The sequence below is a fragment of the Pleurodeles waltl genome, chromosome 3_1, assembly GCF_031143425.1.
Source record: "Pleurodeles waltl isolate 20211129_DDA chromosome 3_1, aPleWal1.hap1.20221129, whole genome shotgun sequence".
Classification (NCBI taxonomy): domain Eukaryota; kingdom Metazoa; phylum Chordata; class Amphibia; order Caudata; family Salamandridae; genus Pleurodeles; species Pleurodeles waltl.
The window spans coordinates 1,494,210,276-1,494,229,241 of NC_090440.1; the positions used below are offsets into that span (position 1 = coordinate 1,494,210,276).

At 41.7% G+C, this 18,966-nt stretch overlaps 1 protein-coding gene across 1 annotated transcript in view; it reads right to left on the bottom strand.

The window, feature by feature from the left end:
• Positions 1-18,966, bottom strand: part of LRP1B (LDL receptor related protein 1B) — a 4,500,992-nt gene that overhangs the window by 626,003 nt on the left and 3,856,023 nt on the right. The window contains exons 61-62 of the mRNA XM_069225083.1: positions 6,403-6,591; positions 439-587 (exon numbers count right to left, since the gene is read on the bottom strand). Of these exons, the coding sequence (XP_069081184.1) occupies positions 439-587; positions 6,403-6,591 (338 nt within the window). The remainder of the gene's footprint in view (positions 1-438; positions 588-6,402; positions 6,592-18,966) is intronic.

Sequence of the window (18,966 nt, forward strand, 5' to 3'; positions counted from 1 at the left end):
CATAGGAGGAGTATGTCACCGAATACAACTGTCCTGCCATTTTTCTGTAGTTTTGTGCTTCACTATCCATCAAGTGTGTCTCCTGCAATTGTACAATGTGGGTGCTTATTCATCCCATGTAGGTGTGCACTCTATAACGCTTTACAAAATAATTTAGTCCCCTTACATTCCATGTAACAATTGGCATTAGAGTACTCATCCAGCACTATGTCATCCAACAATCGCAACTCTACTTCCACATCAGCTATATCTAACTTTTGAAGCCATCTTGTTGACCACACCCCGAGAAAATTTATTGTTAAATGAAAAGTGTCCATATTCTTAATTTTCACTGAACTACAAAATAAACTATTTTAATGAACATGAACTATTCGATAGAATGGTCATACAGTTTTCAAAACATTATCACAGTTTGAAGAGGGCTTCTCATTTACTTACCTGGCTTGCTGTGCAGTTGGACAAGCAGGTCTTGTTGTCAGCAGCGAGGTAGAAGTTAGTCGGACAAGCACACGTGTAGGTTTTGATCGGTGACAGCAGACACAAGTGACTGCAGTGCCCATTATTTACTTTGCATGGGTGGTGAGGCACTAGAAATGTAAAAACACATAATAATACCAATATTAAACACATACATTTGAATATTGTCTCTGATTTATCTTACAATTTCTCACCCAGGACAAGAAGCAAAGGGGTACAATGACTTAGATCATCACTAGAAATAATTTAGAACATTTATTTATTTATTTATTTATTTATTGTCTTTTGTAGCATGAATAAGGACCAATGTTTTTTTATTTATTTGAAATTCTTTATAACAAGAAGGAGGACCAAAGGGTGGTAGATCACATTATGTAGGGACGATTTTATGAGAATAATTAAAGTGCAAATTGCACATCAGAAAAGTTGCAATAGCACATTTGCACTATTTGGCCCCACAATTTATATTAGGGTTCCTCAGCTGCAAATCGTAGGTGCAAACTACCACATTGTGCATACAGAAAATAATCTCATTTTGCGAACTGCAGCTCAATCGTGAAAAAGGGTTAATGTGTTTCACAAAAGTTACAGATTTTTGAGCATCCTAGGGTAAAACCCTTGTTCAGCTATTCATGGGAAGAAGAAACAGTGAAACAACACACACTTGAACACTGTTTTGAATGAATCATCAGATGAAGTTTTCCTAATGACTGCTGGAACAGAATGGCATTGCCTAAAGGCACTTTTTGAGAAAAAATGCTTACATCTTTTGCCTTATAACAAATTGTATTTCAAGGAGAAGGGTGTTATATCTACCACCTAAGATATAACCTGAACATGCTTTGCGGAGGGTCCGAGCAGAATTATGACTCAATGAGTGGTTGTTTCTATTCAGGAAGACTATTAAAACATGTACATTCTGAAAGGTTTTTTTTGTTGGTTTGCTCAATGGCACTTGGCTGAGCAATCTGTGTTTTTATTCTCTAGAATGTCATGGCATATGCTGGTCAAATTCACTTACTCCAAATTTCTGAATTTCTGGAAGAACTACGCCTTGAGTTACTGATTTGGGGTTTCACATTTGCTTTTTTGTTCTTCATTTCTAGGCATAAAATGTCAAGTAGGTTCATGTCTTGTGTTGAACAGTCAGTCAGTCTCGCCTTTTGCCAACTGCACTTTGCATTTTATCCCGAAGGTCAGGATTGCTTTTCACACATAACAAAAAATCACTGTTCTGCTATGGGTTTGTAGAAAAGATTGTTTATGAAGCTCAATTTATAGATTTTTATCATGTGACAGGGTACACACAATGTACACTTGATTACTGCAGCACGGGAAGCACAAAATAGTATGAATAGATTGAGAGGTAGATATGCAGTAATGTCCCCATATGAATCCAGATTTTCTAATGTTTAAGAGGATAGCCTTGTGTATGGTAAACAGGTTTGTTCGTTAGCGAGTGCCTGTCAATGTCTTTCATCCACTCTTCCTTTTTCAAGCTATCTCTGATCTTCAGTATTTAACAATGTCCCCTACTCAAGATGAGCACCCATGTCTTTTATCCACTCTTCCTTTTTCAAGCTGTCTCTGATCTTCAGTATTTAACAATGTCCCCTACTCAAGCTGAGCACCCTTTCTCTCCAGTAGCTGCCCTTCCTAGCGGCCTTGGTCTTCTACTACACCTAGAGGTCTTTGGGTCATATTCCACAAGGATTTTTCATCACTCTTCCTCCACGCAAGAGGGTGCAAGGGTGACACAGAACCTAAGTGAGATTCATCAAGCCAGGCAAGGCTGCCTTGCATGACCCAGCATTGCTTGATAAATCTAGAGAAATGCGAGGCAGGGCAAACAGCTGCCTTGCATTACTCTGCTCCAGGGAGGCGTTTCATCAGTGGAGTGTGGGTATTCCTACACATCCACCCATGGATTTTGGTGCATGCCCAGATTTACAAACACTGGTAAACCTGGAAATGCATAAAAATGCTACGCCTTCCCAGGGGAGGTGCAACAATGAGAAACATCTTTGTTTCTCCTTTCTGTTTCCCCTTTCTAACTGTGCTGCATTCTGCAGCACAGTTAGAAAGACAAAAGTACCTCAGTGCTCTGAGGATTGTTTTTGTGCAGGAAGATACCCTTCTCTGCACAAAAACATTCCTGCCTACTGCACCTACATTGACGTTAAGCAGTCAAATGTGTGACAGTGCAAGGAAAAGACAGAAATACTCCAATAATATTAAATATGAGACATTCCTGCCCTTTCTCTTTCATGTAGAGCAGCAATATTCAATACGTGTTGGAGGCTGGTTATTAGTAGAGGCAAGTATACACCTGCCACAAGCATGATGCCTCCAAGCCAATGTTAGGGCCAGCCAAGGTCTCACAACATCAGCTCCTGGCTCAACCCCTGGGAGCTTGGCAATGAACAGGCAGGCTTAACTTAGGAGACAGGTATGTGGGAAGCATGTAAAAACACCAATATATTAAATAAGTAATACACAACCTAAAATGAATAAATAAATATCTCACCCCAATTTAAACAATTGAAACTATATTTATCTTTAAAATAACACCAAAATGACAAGAATCCAATATAGGGAACCAAAGTTATGAATTTTTAAACATTAAATAAACATTTTAAAAAGGTGCTTTTTAGTGCTTAGAAATCAATAGCGTCGACTGGTGAAATCTGGTCGTGCTTGACAAGGACAAAGTAAAAGTTGGAGGCTCATCGCAATGGAGCCCTGGTCGAATACACTGAGTGTGTGACATCAGTACAAATTTTACCTTAGCAATCAGAAACGTTTTTTGGAGCTTTTCTCTCTCAAGTTGTATGGCCCTCTCCAGCAAACAGATTTCGATGAAATGCCGTTGGACTGTTTATTGATGAGGCCCCGATAAAATCCTTGAAGCCTGGAGCTCCAGAGCTTTCAGTGAGACGCACCCGAAGTCCAGCCGGGTCGTGGTTACAGGTAGTCAATTTCACTCACGATGGCGAGTTGGTCCAATTTAGAGGTTTTTCCAAAAGTTGCTCAAACTTTAGGAATTTCTTTAAACTTCAGGAATTTCTTCCTGCAGTTCCTCTTGAGGGTTCAAACTATCCAAAACACAAATCCAAGGGTGTAAAAAATCTTAGATGGTCCTTGGATGTTTAAGACCACAATTCCCACAATGCACCTGGCCAAATATTTAGTCCACTGAATGCAATCCAGGCTGGGGGATTTTGTGATAGTTGGCACAGGGAAGCTCTGCTATCCTGTTGCTCTCAGGGAGTCCACTCCTGAATCCTTTTTGAAAAAAAGCAAAGTCCCTAGGGCTGTTGTTGCAGTGTGCAACAGCAGCAGTACTTCAGAGTGCAGTCCTTCGGGTTGCAGACCACCTCACATCATCAAAGCAGTCTGGCTATTCCTGTTAAGGCTGACCAATCAGAAGAGACCAATAGCAGGCTGGAATTTGGCTTACAGAAAAGAAAGCCCTACAACATCTTTTCTGGATTAGTTATAGTAAATTGAACAGTGGGGAGTTGTTGGATTTATCGTTACCAATCTTTTGAGTCCTTTCATGACACATTTAGCTTCTTCCTAGCAATATTTTTGCTCATGGAAAATATTCTTAATTTAGCCTATGGAGCTAGGTATCTACAATGGGGAAAATGAAATGTACAGTTTTCCCCTCACCAGGGCATATAAAACATATTTTGTAATGTCCCTGCTTTCAGTTAAAGGGCACATCACCCTTTGGGCACCTAGGGTACACATTAGGGATGACTTACATGTAAAAGATGGTAGATTATTACTTTGGAAGTACCTTTTATTCAAAGTCAAATGTTTACTTTTAAAGACAATCTGCAAGGCAGGGCTGTCTTTAAAAATGACAGCAGGCAACACAGTAGTGCACACTCCAGTGTTGGAAAGCTACTGGGCCTCTAAACACCCCTGCCCTATTATATGCTAGGGACTTATAGGTAGTTTGAATTCTCCTTCCCTATTATCTACTAAGCACTTACATGAGCCTGTCATTGCTGATTGTAATTGTGCCATTTTACCATGTATCTTTTATTTAGACCATTGGCCCTGGACCTGTTTAGCAGAGCCCAGGGCACGGTCAGGGTCAGATACTGCCAGTATCAGTCAAAAAACATGGGGGTGAACGTGCTAAAAGAATGACGTTCTCACAATAAAGTAACCTACTGTTAACCTATGGGAGAACTAGGCTTTGCAGTAGTGAAAAATAAATGGAAGTGTTTTTTCACTATCAGCACATGTAAAACATGTCCAAATGATTAAATGCACAGCACCCTGCCCTATGACTGTTTAGGATCTACCCTAGGGGTTCCTTATATGTATTCTGAAGGATGTTTTAGGCCTGGAAAAAGGCTTATATTTCCAGGAAGAATGGCATCTTAAAACCGCACACACAGGCTGCAATGGAAGGCCTGAGACATATTTAAAGGACTACTTAAATGGTTGGCACAATGAGTGCTGAGGCTCCATTAATAGACCTTAAGTTACAGGCCCTGGGGACATATAATACCACTTTGCTATGGACTTACAAGTAAAGTAAATGTGGCAATGTGGTGAAAGCCAATGTTACCATGTTTTAAAAATGAGAGCACAAACACTTTTGCACTGTTAGCAGCAGTAAAGTGTGCAGAGGTCTACAGCCAGCAAAAATGAAGTCAGCAAAACAGGAGGCTGGAAGGTAAAATGCTGGAAGAAAACCATGCCATGGAGGTCAGGTTGAGTACCATTGATTTAAAATCGGCCACAAACACAGTTGGTGATTAACTTTATTCGCACTAGCCCAGATTTACTATAAGTTTGCAGAGGCATATGTGTGACTTAAAATGTCCGAAAGGAGAGCATCAATCATCTTTCCCAAGCAAAACATATCTTGTACCAAAAAGCTAGGCCCAGATTTCAGTGGGCTCAGCGCCATTCCAACGCCACATTAGCGTCATTTTATTACGCTGATGTGAAGCTGGAAGGCCAAAATTGCTGTGCCATATTTACAAAGTGGTGCAATGCTGACATTGCACCACTTTGTAACCCCTTGCACCACATTAGGCCTGGCCATCCATATTGTACGCAAGAGGGTCATTCCGCCGCTAGGGGTCAAGAAAAAGAGATTTCATTGCATCTTTTCTATTGACATTTTTAACGCCTGCTTAGAGCAGGTGTTAAAGAGAGGCTCAAATTGTTTTCAATGGTTTTCTGGGCTTTACTGGATTAGCGTCAACATTTTTTATGCTAATTCTGGAACATGTATGACTAGGGCAAAAATATATGACTCTAGTACCCCTGACTACCACCATGGTGCTCCGTACTTTATATATGGTACGCACATGTTGGCGTTAGTGCTCATGCAGTGCTAAACAGTTTTCTATTGCGTAAAGCCACACCATGGCTAATCTGTGCAATAAGGAGTTAAAGGAACAACAATAACACACACAACCCTAATAATGGAAACGAAGCAAGGTCTACTAAACTAGAATTACTTGACTTTGTATTAGATTTCAGAGCCAAATAAATCTGGGTGCACACAAGAGACACCCATAGCATTATCTGATATTATAGTGCATAACATGGGTAATTAATGAAAATTACAAACTTATACAGTAGATTAACTTGGGCGGTTGTCATCACATAGAAATGTTTCTGAAATGTAACATCAAGTACATTGCTCAAGTATGATGCTGCTGGTTCACTTTAAACCGTGGCAAAACCATTAGCATCACGCCCAAGAACCTTTTTTACCCGAGCAAGGTCAATAAAATATTTAAAAAGTTGCACAATGCAGGACTTCTGCTTTTCAGGCACAGAGTTACAGTATGAAGATTAGTAAATCTGAGCAACTGTGGTACCTAGGTATAATGTTGCTGCTAGAACATGATGGAAAGGAAAGAGTTAAAAGGCAGGCAAACTTACCGTCTGGTTGTCTGTAGGAATGATACACCTGAATATCAGTTATAGCATGCCATGAGTTAATCAGTGACAATTTTTCATTTCCAGAGGTTTTGTGGGCACGGCTGAGTGACTTTGTTTTCCCATCTGTCCAGTAGATGTAGTCTTCAAACATTGTTAGTGCCATCACGCCCAAAACATCTTGCATGGAGACTGAGATTAAACATAAAATGATTAATGCTGATTTTTTAAGTTAAAAACATGGCAAACCATAAAATACTGCCTGTGTTGACAGACATATCAACAAAATAACTTTCATAACACCCTTCAAGCTCACAGATTTTTTAACAGTTTACATAATTAGAATGCGAGCACACTGTCTTCTGCCTACAATCTAAACAAAACGTCTTGTAAAATGAGTACAGAATCAAACAATACTCATATCAGACAAAACAACACGCACACAATGTCTTAGGGCTTCAAATTACTTATTAAACTACCAAAAATAATTATGGCAAATAGTGTATGGTCAGATATCACATTGAAAATATTAAAGTTTGTCCTGGTATAATGTGAAGAAATAGAACAGAGCAGGAAACATTTCAATTACAAACGGTAAAACATGTTCATTATTGCAATGTGCATGCTATTGGGAGCGCAAATATATTATATTTTTATCATCTTTTGAAGCATCACCTCGGGGGACCTTGCAAGATAAACTGGTTTGATGTCAGCTTAGTCCATCCTTGAACTCAGACATCAGGGGTTTCGGGACTGCAGCTTGTTGCCCCACAAGGTAAGTAAATGTAATGAACTCCAATCCGCTGGGAGAGGCACAATCATTGGATTAAGAGATCCGCTTCAAGCAGGGATAGATCTTGGTATCTTGAGGAAAGCATTCCTTCTGCAGCTCCATACAAGTTACTGATTCTTAGATGAATCTGCACCATGACTGATGTGCACACTAAGCAAAGCTTTTTTGTTCCTTAAAAACAAACTACCATAGCAGGAGCTTTTTTCAGGAAAAAAACAATAGCTTTGATGGGATCACCAGAGCAATCCTCTGAGGCTTTGCTTTGCAGCACACATAGAAAGAGGAAATAACAATTTTGATACGTTCTCAGATCTACCACTAATGGTAAATCTGGAAATGCACCAAAATCCATGGGTGGATGCGTGGGAACACCCATACTTCACTCATAGAACGCCTCCCTGGTGAAGGGTAATGTAAGGCAGTGACTTGCGCTGACTTGCATTATTCACATTTACCAAACCATGGAGGGCCACACAAAGTGGCCTTGTGTGGCTTGGTAAATGTCAGTATAGGTTTTGCATCCCCCTTGGACCTCTTTTGCTTGCCAAAAGGGCAATGTAAAATCATGATAAATATGCCCCTTAATAATTTGCCCAGAATCACAAGATGTGGCGCTGAAGCCAAGACAACAATCTGGTTCCCCGTTTCCAAAGTCGGCACCTGTACCCATAACACCAAATCCGGGTTAGAGGGACAGTGGCAGACAGAAGCAACGTGAAAGCTCAACTCGTTATGGGCTTGAGGTTCCAACAGGACCTTGAACTGACCTAGAGCCATGGAGTATTCCCTTGGTGTGTGTTTCTCACATTACGCCTGTTTCAAAAGTGCTGCCATATTTTTAGACTAGTGTACAAGGAGGTCTTTTTTTGCTCAGTATCAAACAGTTCATAATGTAAAGACCTATGACGGCAGTACACTGCTGCTTGCCTCAAAGGCTATATTTTTACCACTGTAACTATACCATGCACATGGGCACCTCTCTCCTCCTAGGTAAAATCTGGTCTGTTTTTTAAAGCATGCTGACTTGCAGTTTATACATTGAATCAAATTACTCCAAATCTTGCCAAAAAGGGAGCAGCAGAACAATAAGCAGGATCACTGGAATTATGCAGCAGGGAAAGGCCAAATTAAGAAGTAGGGCTGAGTAAATTATGCAGTAAGAAAAGTAAAATTATGTGTCGCAATATGGCACAAATTATTATGGTATTAATTCACAATATTGTCATTTTTACACCTGTTAACACTGCCTGGACATTGGTTGGACCTCTTTAGTAACAGTTTGACTTCCAAATGTAGCAATAAGCAACCCAAAGGTGACCAGTAAAGCTTTGCAAAGGGTCCTCACCTGCGCTGCAACACAAGTTGCTGCATTTTTAGTAACTTTTTAAATGTTTGAGCTACAAACACATTTTTGTTCATAAAACTCTGCAGAAAATGCTGCAGCACAGGGATTATTTGGAAAATGCTGCACATCTATAATTATGCAAAAAACGCTGCTGCTGCACAATTACATAATTCCAGTTTCCCTTCCAATAAGTTTAGAAAAGTGATTGCCCAAGATACACAATTTGTCCACATGGGAGTCCAGGCTTAAATACTGCATCTTCTGGTTCTCGATTTCCGACTAGTCTCCTGGACCACAACTGGGGTGTCAGTGAGTCTAAGGGTAAGGCAAAAGGGCTGCCCCTCGCAGGGAATTGTCAATCTTTTATGGGCCCTGGCTACTTTACAACAAATAATTTAAGAGCCCCTAGTGCCATTCTAATGCCACATTAGCATCATTTTTTTGTTGCTAATGTGGCATTCGAAGGCCAAAAATGCCATGCCATATTTACAAAGTGGCTTAATGTATGCAAAGGGGGCATTCCCCGGTAGGGGGGGCTGAAAAAATGCTGCAAGGAAATCTGTTCGGCACTACTAATGCCTGCTCAGAGCAGGCATTAAAAGGGGGCATGCTATTGAATACAATGGGCTCCAAAGTACTCTGCAGGTGTAGTGCCAACGTTCTGGCTCTACTCCTGCAGAGTACATTATAGTGTAAAAAAAACACAACGCCATTGCGCCCTACTCTGTACCATTGTGCGCCGTATTTTAAATATGCTGCACACATGGTGGCAGGAGGGGGCGCTGAACGGCACAAGGAAAGTAGTGTGCACCGTGTGCAACGCCACTTTTCTTAAATATGCCCCATGGTGTTTATTTTCTTCATAAAACTGAGATTAGATATCAAATATCATTGTTCCTTGGTTAAAAGGTTCCAGTTGCCACAGGTCTTGTGGAAGTGGGTACTCATTGGACTGTATGTGTGGTAGATACTGATATTTACCACTGGTGTTTCAAAGCTTAAGACTATTTCTTTCTATTTGGATACCACAGTTCTTTTCTTAATTTTATCACTCAAAATTTGCAATATCGAGCATTCAAGGCCTTCTCCAGGAGGCACTGGGCCAAGGGGTATTAAGTACCCAATGTTCCCAAATTATGAGTATATTTTACTATGCATCAAGTGGACAAGGTTGAAGGGGCACTTTTACTTTGTATCAGGGCCCATGGCACCATTGCTATGCTATTTACCTCTCTCCCACGGGCCCCACTGTCATGTTCCAGGGTTGTGAGGCTTGGAAGAAGCCCTGTCTCCTTTGGGCCTCACAGACGGCTGTGGTTGGATACTCAGGGGAGGAAGCACAAGGAATGGTTGAGAGGCTCATGGGGGGGGTCTCTCTCAGAGGGATTATACCTATCAGTAGTGCAGCAGATGCAGTGGGAGAGATCAACTGAGGCCCACAAGGGGAACCTCCCCCCAGTTTGAAGACCTGTGCTTACAAAATCTGTCTTTATATTTTGTGCACTTCCAATATGAGAGATTTTTTGTTCTATAATATTATAGCCCATTGAGGTCTGTTGAGGTTTTTTGCTTTTTTGCTCCGGTTTAGACATGGAAATACTGTCCATGATGGTAAAATACTGAACAGACACAACCCTAGAGGCCTGGCCTTGCTCCCATAGCCCAGCACTGTTAGACTCAAAGAAATGGGTTTGGTTAGGAGGCCAGGCTTCCAGCATTAATTAATTGTATTTGAACGTGTGCTTTCCAGGTATTGTTCAAAACTGGGAGAAATCAAATGAGAGGAGAAGTATCTTGGACCTGTTATTTGAATCTGCATCATGCTCATTTAAAAAATGTAATGCACTCTAGAACCATGTCTGTCTATACTAATGTTTAGTATCAGAACATTTAGAGGTTTCAGAGGACTATGATAGGGGTGTTATGGCAATGGATCACAGCACATGACATTAAACACTTTCAGCCTACATATGAATATAATGTATTCCGATAGTTTCTAGTACTTTACAGTGACTTGAGGGATGCCCTGTCAAGCCATTTTGAACAGTTAGTTGCTTTCATGTCTTTCTTGCTCATACTTTATCTAGCCCTGGGTATCTGGGAAACTGAAAGAATCCTGGAATTGTAATTCACACTGGAACCTTTAAGAGCATTCTACATGCTGCAGAGCACCTCACTAAGGCATGAAGAAAGATCACCACATTGTTCCACTGTGGTGGAACTTCAAAGTTTCCACTTGCCAGCCTACACAATCATCAAACCCAGCTCCATCATCTGCAAGGCCATCTACATTTCCAATACTTCTTGATTTTATGCATGTCATTGACCCTCTAAAGTGCTCTGCTGCCTTTTGGCTAGGTTTACACTATATGACTGAAAGCCCTGCCTTTATGGATAACAAGCTTGCCATCTCCAGTGGCCCTCCAGACACCCCCCCCGGAGCAAGGACACCTTCAGATTGAAAAAGATGATATGCTAAAAAGAGAAGAAATAGGCAAAGGCATTTCCCATCAATGCACCAAAGACCTGAAATGATATCCCCATATGCATCCAGACAGCCTGAACCCAGCTCCAATTCATAAAACAGTTGAACACTCAACTTTTTAATTTAAAAAAAAAACTACATCATGACGCGGTCACAGTCTACAGAACATCCATTCCTCCTATCACATGTTGACTGTGGCTTTGATTCTGTACAGTACTTTGCAGTCTTTCGGCTAAGTTTATCCTATATAAATACCACATACTTACATATCTAATGAACTAATCTGGATACAAATTTTTAACATTGAATTCAACTGACAGATTAGGGAGAGACCTAGGTCAGATGTAATTCCCTGTGATTTCATGCTGCATGCAAATTAGAGGGGCCTCACAAATTACCTTTCTGCCCAGGGCCCCAAAGGTCCCAGAACCAGCCGTGGTAACAGTCACCCACTCTAAAGGGGCTAGAGCCACTGTTACCTAGCAGCCCCATGGAGGATGGATGGACCACCAGGTCAAGACAACCATGCTTAGCATTATATAGGTAGTTTTTGTTTCTATTGTAGTATCTCTGTCTTGAAAATAGGAGAACAAAATGTTAAAAATGGAAGAAAGGATTAATCAGTCTTTGATATCCTAAAGCGCGTGCAGAATGTTTTGGAGGTAATGCATGTGGCAGAAAGTGACTTGGATCCAATAATTTACAAACTGAAGAGACAACCAATAGTTTAATCAAAAACCATCGTTTTTAGCAAGGGACACTTGTCTTCAGGTTCAAATGATGAAATGAATAGGATGAGGAACAATTACAATAATGTTAATAAGTATATCTGCAAGAGTTAATTCCAGAGTACGCAGTTTTTTATTGCTATCACTGGACATTATTTTGATGGAAAATGAAAACGACTTAACCATATCAAAAGAATGTGAGGTAATGCTGAAAACGTGATGGGAGCTCTCTCAAGGCCACCTATCAGGGAAAGATTATCCAAAATGCCAGCTGCATAATGTTGATTCAACCAGGAATGCAGAAAGAAGCTAATTAAGCTACTTGATGTGACAAAAACGGATACGCTGGATGAGAGCAACAAAAGGCAATACTAAGAGAGAATGCCCTCAACTGGTTAAACAAAACAAAATGGAGCAGAGGGAAAACAAACTGGATAAGATTGCGAGATGTTGTGCAAAGCATTGATTCGAGATGATTTGGACATTTATAGCATAAAGTTCTCTTGAACAAGAGATGTGGCCAGAATGTGTCATAAAAATACAGATGGATGCACAATGTGCACCCCTATTTGTAGAAATCAAAAGAAATGAAAGTGTACTCTCAACACTTAGGCTAGAAGCAGTCCCTCCTTCCCCACAGAAGAGACTGAAATCACAATAAGAAAGCAAAAACATGAAAACACAACCGGTCCTGATTTTATTTTGACTGTTAACTAAGTATCGGCTAGATACTTGGGCTTCTGTTCTAAAATAATGTCATTTCCACTATAATCTTGAATTAGTGTGTGCCTGGCGCACACATGGAAGAATTCTGAGATTGTGTCCACATTTAAATAAATATTGGAAAAGCCATAACTCTAACCGAAATATACTAACGCATAACACGGTTAATAACTTTACCAATGTTCCTTTAGAATGAACTCTAGGGTATTGGCAATATAGCAAATGGTATGGAAAGCAGTCAGCCAAGGCTCACAGGACCGTCAAGTTCTTTAGGTGACACGTGATGCGATTGTTCTAAAATGCTGGCCGGGTTTATTTGTGCACGTCCCTGACATACACGTGTATTTCTCACGGTTTATCAAAAAGCGTTAGCCATGAAGATTGTGGACAGAAATTCACTAGTTTTATTACCAAGTGCGACAAGAACAGTGTTGATTGTCTCGTTTGCAGCAAAGTAATAAAACATGGACGATTAATGAGCATTTGTACACGTGTGCATGATGCATGTGTATGCTTGGCATTTCTTACAGCACAGATGAGAAGAGGTAACAGTAGGAAGAGTTGTTCTATGTCTGCCATTACTCTGTGACGCATTTGCCTCGGGAGAAATGTTTTATGTGAAAGAAAAGCGAGGAGTTAAGGGCAGTTCTTTAAGAAAAATGTAATATATAAAACAAACAAAAAATCAGTCTACAAAAGACATTGAAAGTGAAGGTAATGTAACCCATCGTTAAGGAAATGCTGACAACTAAAAAAGAATGAAAGAAGTGCATGTTGGCATAGAAATCAGTGTCGCCCATATGATGCACAGGAACAGAATTATTCAGTGTTGCACCTTTGATGCTCAGGACTAGTGTTCCACTGCAGCCACTCTTGAACTAAAATATTTTAATACGGGATTAATTGTCTTTTGATATTGGCAAATTGAAGTCCATTGCAGTATCTGTATTAGGGGGATGCCTCGCCTACATATATGGCCTGTAATCTGTGATTAAAGATGAACTACTATTTATTGACCACATCCATTTCCCGCGTATAAGCAGTAATGTAACAAAGGCCACCGTAGCCACTGCGGTGTAGGGGGTTGAGCTCCACGGAGCCCTCTAAGCAAAGAATCCTGTCTGTCAGGTCCTGAATGAGTGCCCATGCGTAATGAGGTGTACTGCAAGTGGCAAGACAACAAGATCAGTATCAACTTGTGGGGGACTTGCTACCAAGACCAATGAAAAACAAATACTGGCAAAGCTAAAATACAACGGTAAAGTCAAAAAATAGTAAACAAATAAATCAGACAGGGCACTGTTGTGAATTACCTTTTTACAGAGATGTGCACATGTGAAAATGCAAAATGCCTCAGTGTGTGTCTGGTTCTATGTTAGACGTAAAAAAGAAACAGCAAAAAACTGAAATGACCAGTCAAGGATTGTTTACCTAATCACGTATGACCTTGTATGACAGTGTCCGTTAAAAAATAGAAATTGAAAGAAAACTAGGTCCCCATCAATATAGTTTCAAGGTAACAGGAATACTACAGAAAAGTCACAAAACTTTAATTTGCAACTTTTTAAAGAAATCTTAACCAGTAGTGAAAAAAGTACTTCACTTTAATTGAGCGTCACACAGCTTGTGATTGTGCTAATAGAACACTTTTGGTTCACCCAGAATTATTTGGGGATTTAATAGAGGATGTTTAATTACCGTGTGTAAAATGTAAATTCCATCACTTTAAAACATTGGAGCAGAATGGAAAGAGCTGAAGATGTCTATGTAGCCAGGCATGTACTTCGGGGTGTATACTGGCCCCACGTCTGCATATTTTGTGTATTGATTCTATAAGCTCTTTCTATTATGTTAGGGAACTGAGACTCAAATACACTTCAGACACTCTCCCTATGTTTGAGCCGCGGTTTACACTCATCGAGGTCTGCCAAGGGCAGCACAGAACACTGCATGTGATTACAAAAATATACTAGTGCAGGCATGAACTCGGGCCAGTGCTGTGAACAGTCCAGTACTGAAAGGAGGATTCGCTGTTTGAAGCTGCCACTCTGCCTTTGGCTGTAACTGGCAAACTAGGCCTTGTTGTGAAGAGGAAGGAAAGGTGAAGGTGAGTGCAATGTGTGACTGTGCCTTTCTATGCAGGAGAAGTTTGAAGGGTCCCTAGGTCTCTTGCACCAAATCCACTCAAGGGATGTCAGTATGAGGTGCGTTGACTGTGTGTTACCTCAAATGTGGTGCACCACTAGTGCACCTTCTGACTGCTTCTTTTCCCTACTCTTGCATCTTTAATATGGGAAAGGAGAAAACAATTCGCTCATTGTGACATTGAGTCACAAACCCATGCAAATGAGGGCAAATGCGTTCGGGTTACTGTCACCACATATTTAATACTGATTCAATCCAAATCAAACATGGGGTAGTACAAGACATTGTAATCCTTTCGGTAATTTCAATGTGCTCCGGGGTGAAATCATTCGTCCACAAACACCAGTTGCACCCCTGGGGCACTTTATTTATTATGGCTTCATAAGTCGGAAAAATAGATGAAGATGAGATCGCAATGTTTTCATTTGTAGATTATGCTGTCCTAATTGCTAAAACTGGAAATACATGGCAAATTTCATTATTCTGTTTCACCAACAAATGTAAGCATAAGGTAAACTAATGTGAGCTACAAGAGGAGGAAAAGGGGAGGCCTTTAAGTAAAAAGTGCCATCTGAGCTTTGAGGCCAAATAAACAATCAGTTTTAGTCTCAATTTAGAGTTAAGCTTAACAGATCTCGGGCATATTTATACTTGTTTTGCGCTGAATTTGCATCTTTTTCTTTTACACAAATTCGGTGCAAAACTAACTCCATATTTATACTGAGGCACTAGACCTGGCTAGCGCCTAATTTATGGAGTTAAAGTCATTTTTGGGGCGTGGAAACTGACTTTGCGTCAATGAGATGGAAAGTAGGCATTCCCATACAAAAAATGACTCTATGGTCTTAGTGCCACATTTATCCCCGTGCTGAAATCACGCACAGGGGAGGAGTGGTCAAATAATGGTGCAAAACTTTCTTAGCACCATTATTTAACGCCTGTGCCAGGGCAAGAGTTAGGGGACCTGTGGGCCTATTTCCATGGTGGAACACCATAGAATAAGCCCACAGGTGCCCTCCGCAGGCCCCAGGGACACCCCCACCAGAGGGACAGCAGAGGATGGGGGGACCCCATCCCAGGAAAGTATAGGTAGTAAGTACAGGTAAGTATTTCTTTTTAAGTGCCATTGGGGACCCTGAAATGGGCTCCCCTACATGGCACTGGGTGCAATGGCCATGCCCAGGGGACCCTGGTCCTCAGTACTGGCCATTAGGGTGGTGGGCATGACTCCTGTCTTTTTTAAGACAGGAGTCATGTGGTATGGATGGTTTTGCATCAGAAAATGACACTAGGCTGGTTAGAGTCACTTTTCTTTAGTCTAACCTGCCTATTGTCATTTTTGGTGCAAAACCACCTTCTTCCATACTGGCAGCCCCACCCTGCTAATGTAATTTTTTTTTCATGCTAGCCTACCCTTTGCACCAGCTTGCACCATACCATAAATATGGTGCCCGGCTGGTGCTCAGAAATTGTGCAAGCTGGTGCTAAACTAACACAGTTTTGCACCAAAAAGTATAAATCAAGGCCCTCATGTCTTGGAATAAACATATTAGTAAGACAGAACAGGCAATGATCTAATGAAGCAATTTTAAGTTCTGCTAAAAAACTGGGAATTCATGTTCTGAATCCTTAATGAAATTAGCCACAGTCAAATTGATTGCTAACGTAGGTTACAGGGCAGAGATTTGGGGGCTGTTTTACAGAATGGAGCAACTGGACCAAGAGAATACATTCATCAAGGGGTCCTGGTTTTCCACAGTCTGAAAACATTCTGAATTCAGGTCACATGTTTTTAGTGATGCAACTATTACAAGGGGAAGACATTTGTCTGAGACAAGTGCCCCAATAGTCGTTCCTGCTGATCAAATAGATGTATAACTGAACAAGAAGACTACTTCCTATTGGAATTGCAATACAGTGGACGGAGTAACCCATCCACCAAACACTAAGGGCCGTATTTATACTCCGTTTGCGCCGAATTTGCGTCGTTTTTTTCGACGCAAATTCGACGCTAAACTAACGCCAACTAACGCCATATTTATACTATGGCGTTAGAGGCGTCTAGCGCCAAAGTTCCCGGAATGTGCGTCATTTTTTAGCGTGAACCCCTTCCTTGCATTAATGATATGCAAGGGAGGCGTTCCCGTCTAAAAAATGACTCCCAGGCCTTTACGTGGTATTTATACTCCCGGGCAAAAGAGACGCCCGGGAGTGGGCGTGGCTAAAAACGGCGCATTTGCGCCGCTTTTTAACGCCTGGGTCAGGCATGGCGTTAAGGGACAAGTGGGCTCAAAATGAGCCCAGAGTGCCCTCCCCTGCCCCCAGGGACCCCCCCTGCCACCCTTGGCCACCCCAGGAGGACACCCAAGGACGGAGGGACCCATCCCATGGACATTAAGGTAAGTTCAGGTAAGTATTTTTTTTTTATTTTTTGTGGCATAGGGGGGCCTGATTTGTGCCCCCCTACATGCCACTATGCCCAATGACCATGCCCAGGGGACAGAAGTCCCCTGGGCATGGCCATTGGGCAAGGGGGCATGACTCCTATCTTTACAATGATAGGAGTCATGTTGATGGGGGATGGGCGTCGAAAATAAATGGCGCAAGTCGGGTTACGATGATTTTTTCGACGTAACCTGACTTGCCCCATTTTAAGACGCCCATGCGCCATTTTCCCCCTACGCCGGCGCTGCCTGGTGTACGTGGTTTTTCTCGCGCACACCAGGCAGCGCCGGTCTGCTTGCGCCGGCTAACGCCATTCAATAAATACGGCGCCCGCATGGCGCTTCAGAATGGCGTTAGCCGGCGCAAAACTTTTTGACGCTAAACTGCGTTAGCGCAGTTTAGCGTCAAAAAGTATAAATATGGGCCTAAATCAGGCCCTAAGATTGCCATTGCTTAGAAACGTGAAGATGTATTCCTTTGTTCTAAAATCTGAAAGTTTATTTTCCAACCCGTTGAACCTCACAAGGACCGCTATCTGTATGTTAAAATATGCATATGTTAAGCACTCAAATGAAAAGAGAGGGCTTAATGCCGAAAATGTGTCTATAGTTCTGAGAAATGGCCCTGTATGATCTACTGATGACAGAGAATCCTTGTCAAGTATTATTCTCTTTGTTGACTATAAAATGCTTGTGACAACACTGCATTATCAGATTTGAAACTGAGGTAAATAATTGATGGCTCAACCATGTCCGTATTTGACTGGGTGGGTTGCAAATGGACAACCCACTTTCTTTTGTTGTTAATGGAGGATTAAGAGGAATTTGACAAACCCTAATGGTATCACACAATATAAGCATTCAGTCCATTTTGTGTTAATAACTAATCAGACAACTAATAATCTAAAGCTACCTTCAAGAATGAGAACAATAGGCATAAATTTGAGTCAGAAAGGAACTTGTGATTTTTTATGATATGTAAATATGACATCAAACTAATTGGAATATAAAAAGATACATTTCTTTAAAGGAATATCTTAGGTTGTTACCTGAGAACTTAGAAGAATCAAGTGTGATGTATTGTTACTATTCAGCAATGATGACTGTATTATTGATTGGAATATTTGGTATTTTATTATTATGTTTTAAAATTATTTGTAATTGTTTGTATTGTGAAATCTTAAATGAGTAGAACTACATTTTGCCATGTGTTTGAACGGAAGACATGTGCCGTTTTAACTAAGCTAATGCACAGCACACTTTGGGGGTCATTCCGACCCCGGGCGGAGACTGCCAAAAGACTGCACCGCGGTCAAATGACCGCGGCGGTCATTCTGACTTTCCCGCTGGGCGGGCGGGCGACCGCCAAAAGGCCGCCCGCCCGCCCAGCGGGAAAGACCCAGCAATGATGAAGCCGGCTCCGAATGTAGCCGGCGGAGTTGCTGGGGTGCGACGGGTGCAGTGGCACCCGTCGCGATTTTCAGTGCCTGCTTTGCAGACACTGAAAATCATTATGGGGCCCTGTTAGGGGGCCCCTGCACTGCCCATGCCAGCGGCATGGGCAGTGCAGGGGCCCCCAGGGACCCCACGACACCCGTTTCCGCCATCCTGTTCCTGGCGGTTTTGGGATGGCGGGAAGGGGGTCGGAATCCCCATATTCCCTGGGCCAGGGGTAAACCGGCGGTTCCCCTTTTCTGACCGCGGCTTTACCGCCGCGGTCAGAATGGCCCAGGAAGCACCGCCAGCCTGTTGGCGGTGCTTCCGCGGTCGTTGGCCCTGGCGGTCCAAGACCGCCAGGGTCAGAATGACCCCCTTTGTTCCTTATGATGACTCTGCGCCAAATGCATTGACCAAATACTGCATGGATCCATTACCATTGATGATTCAAGGAATGAGTGGGTAAA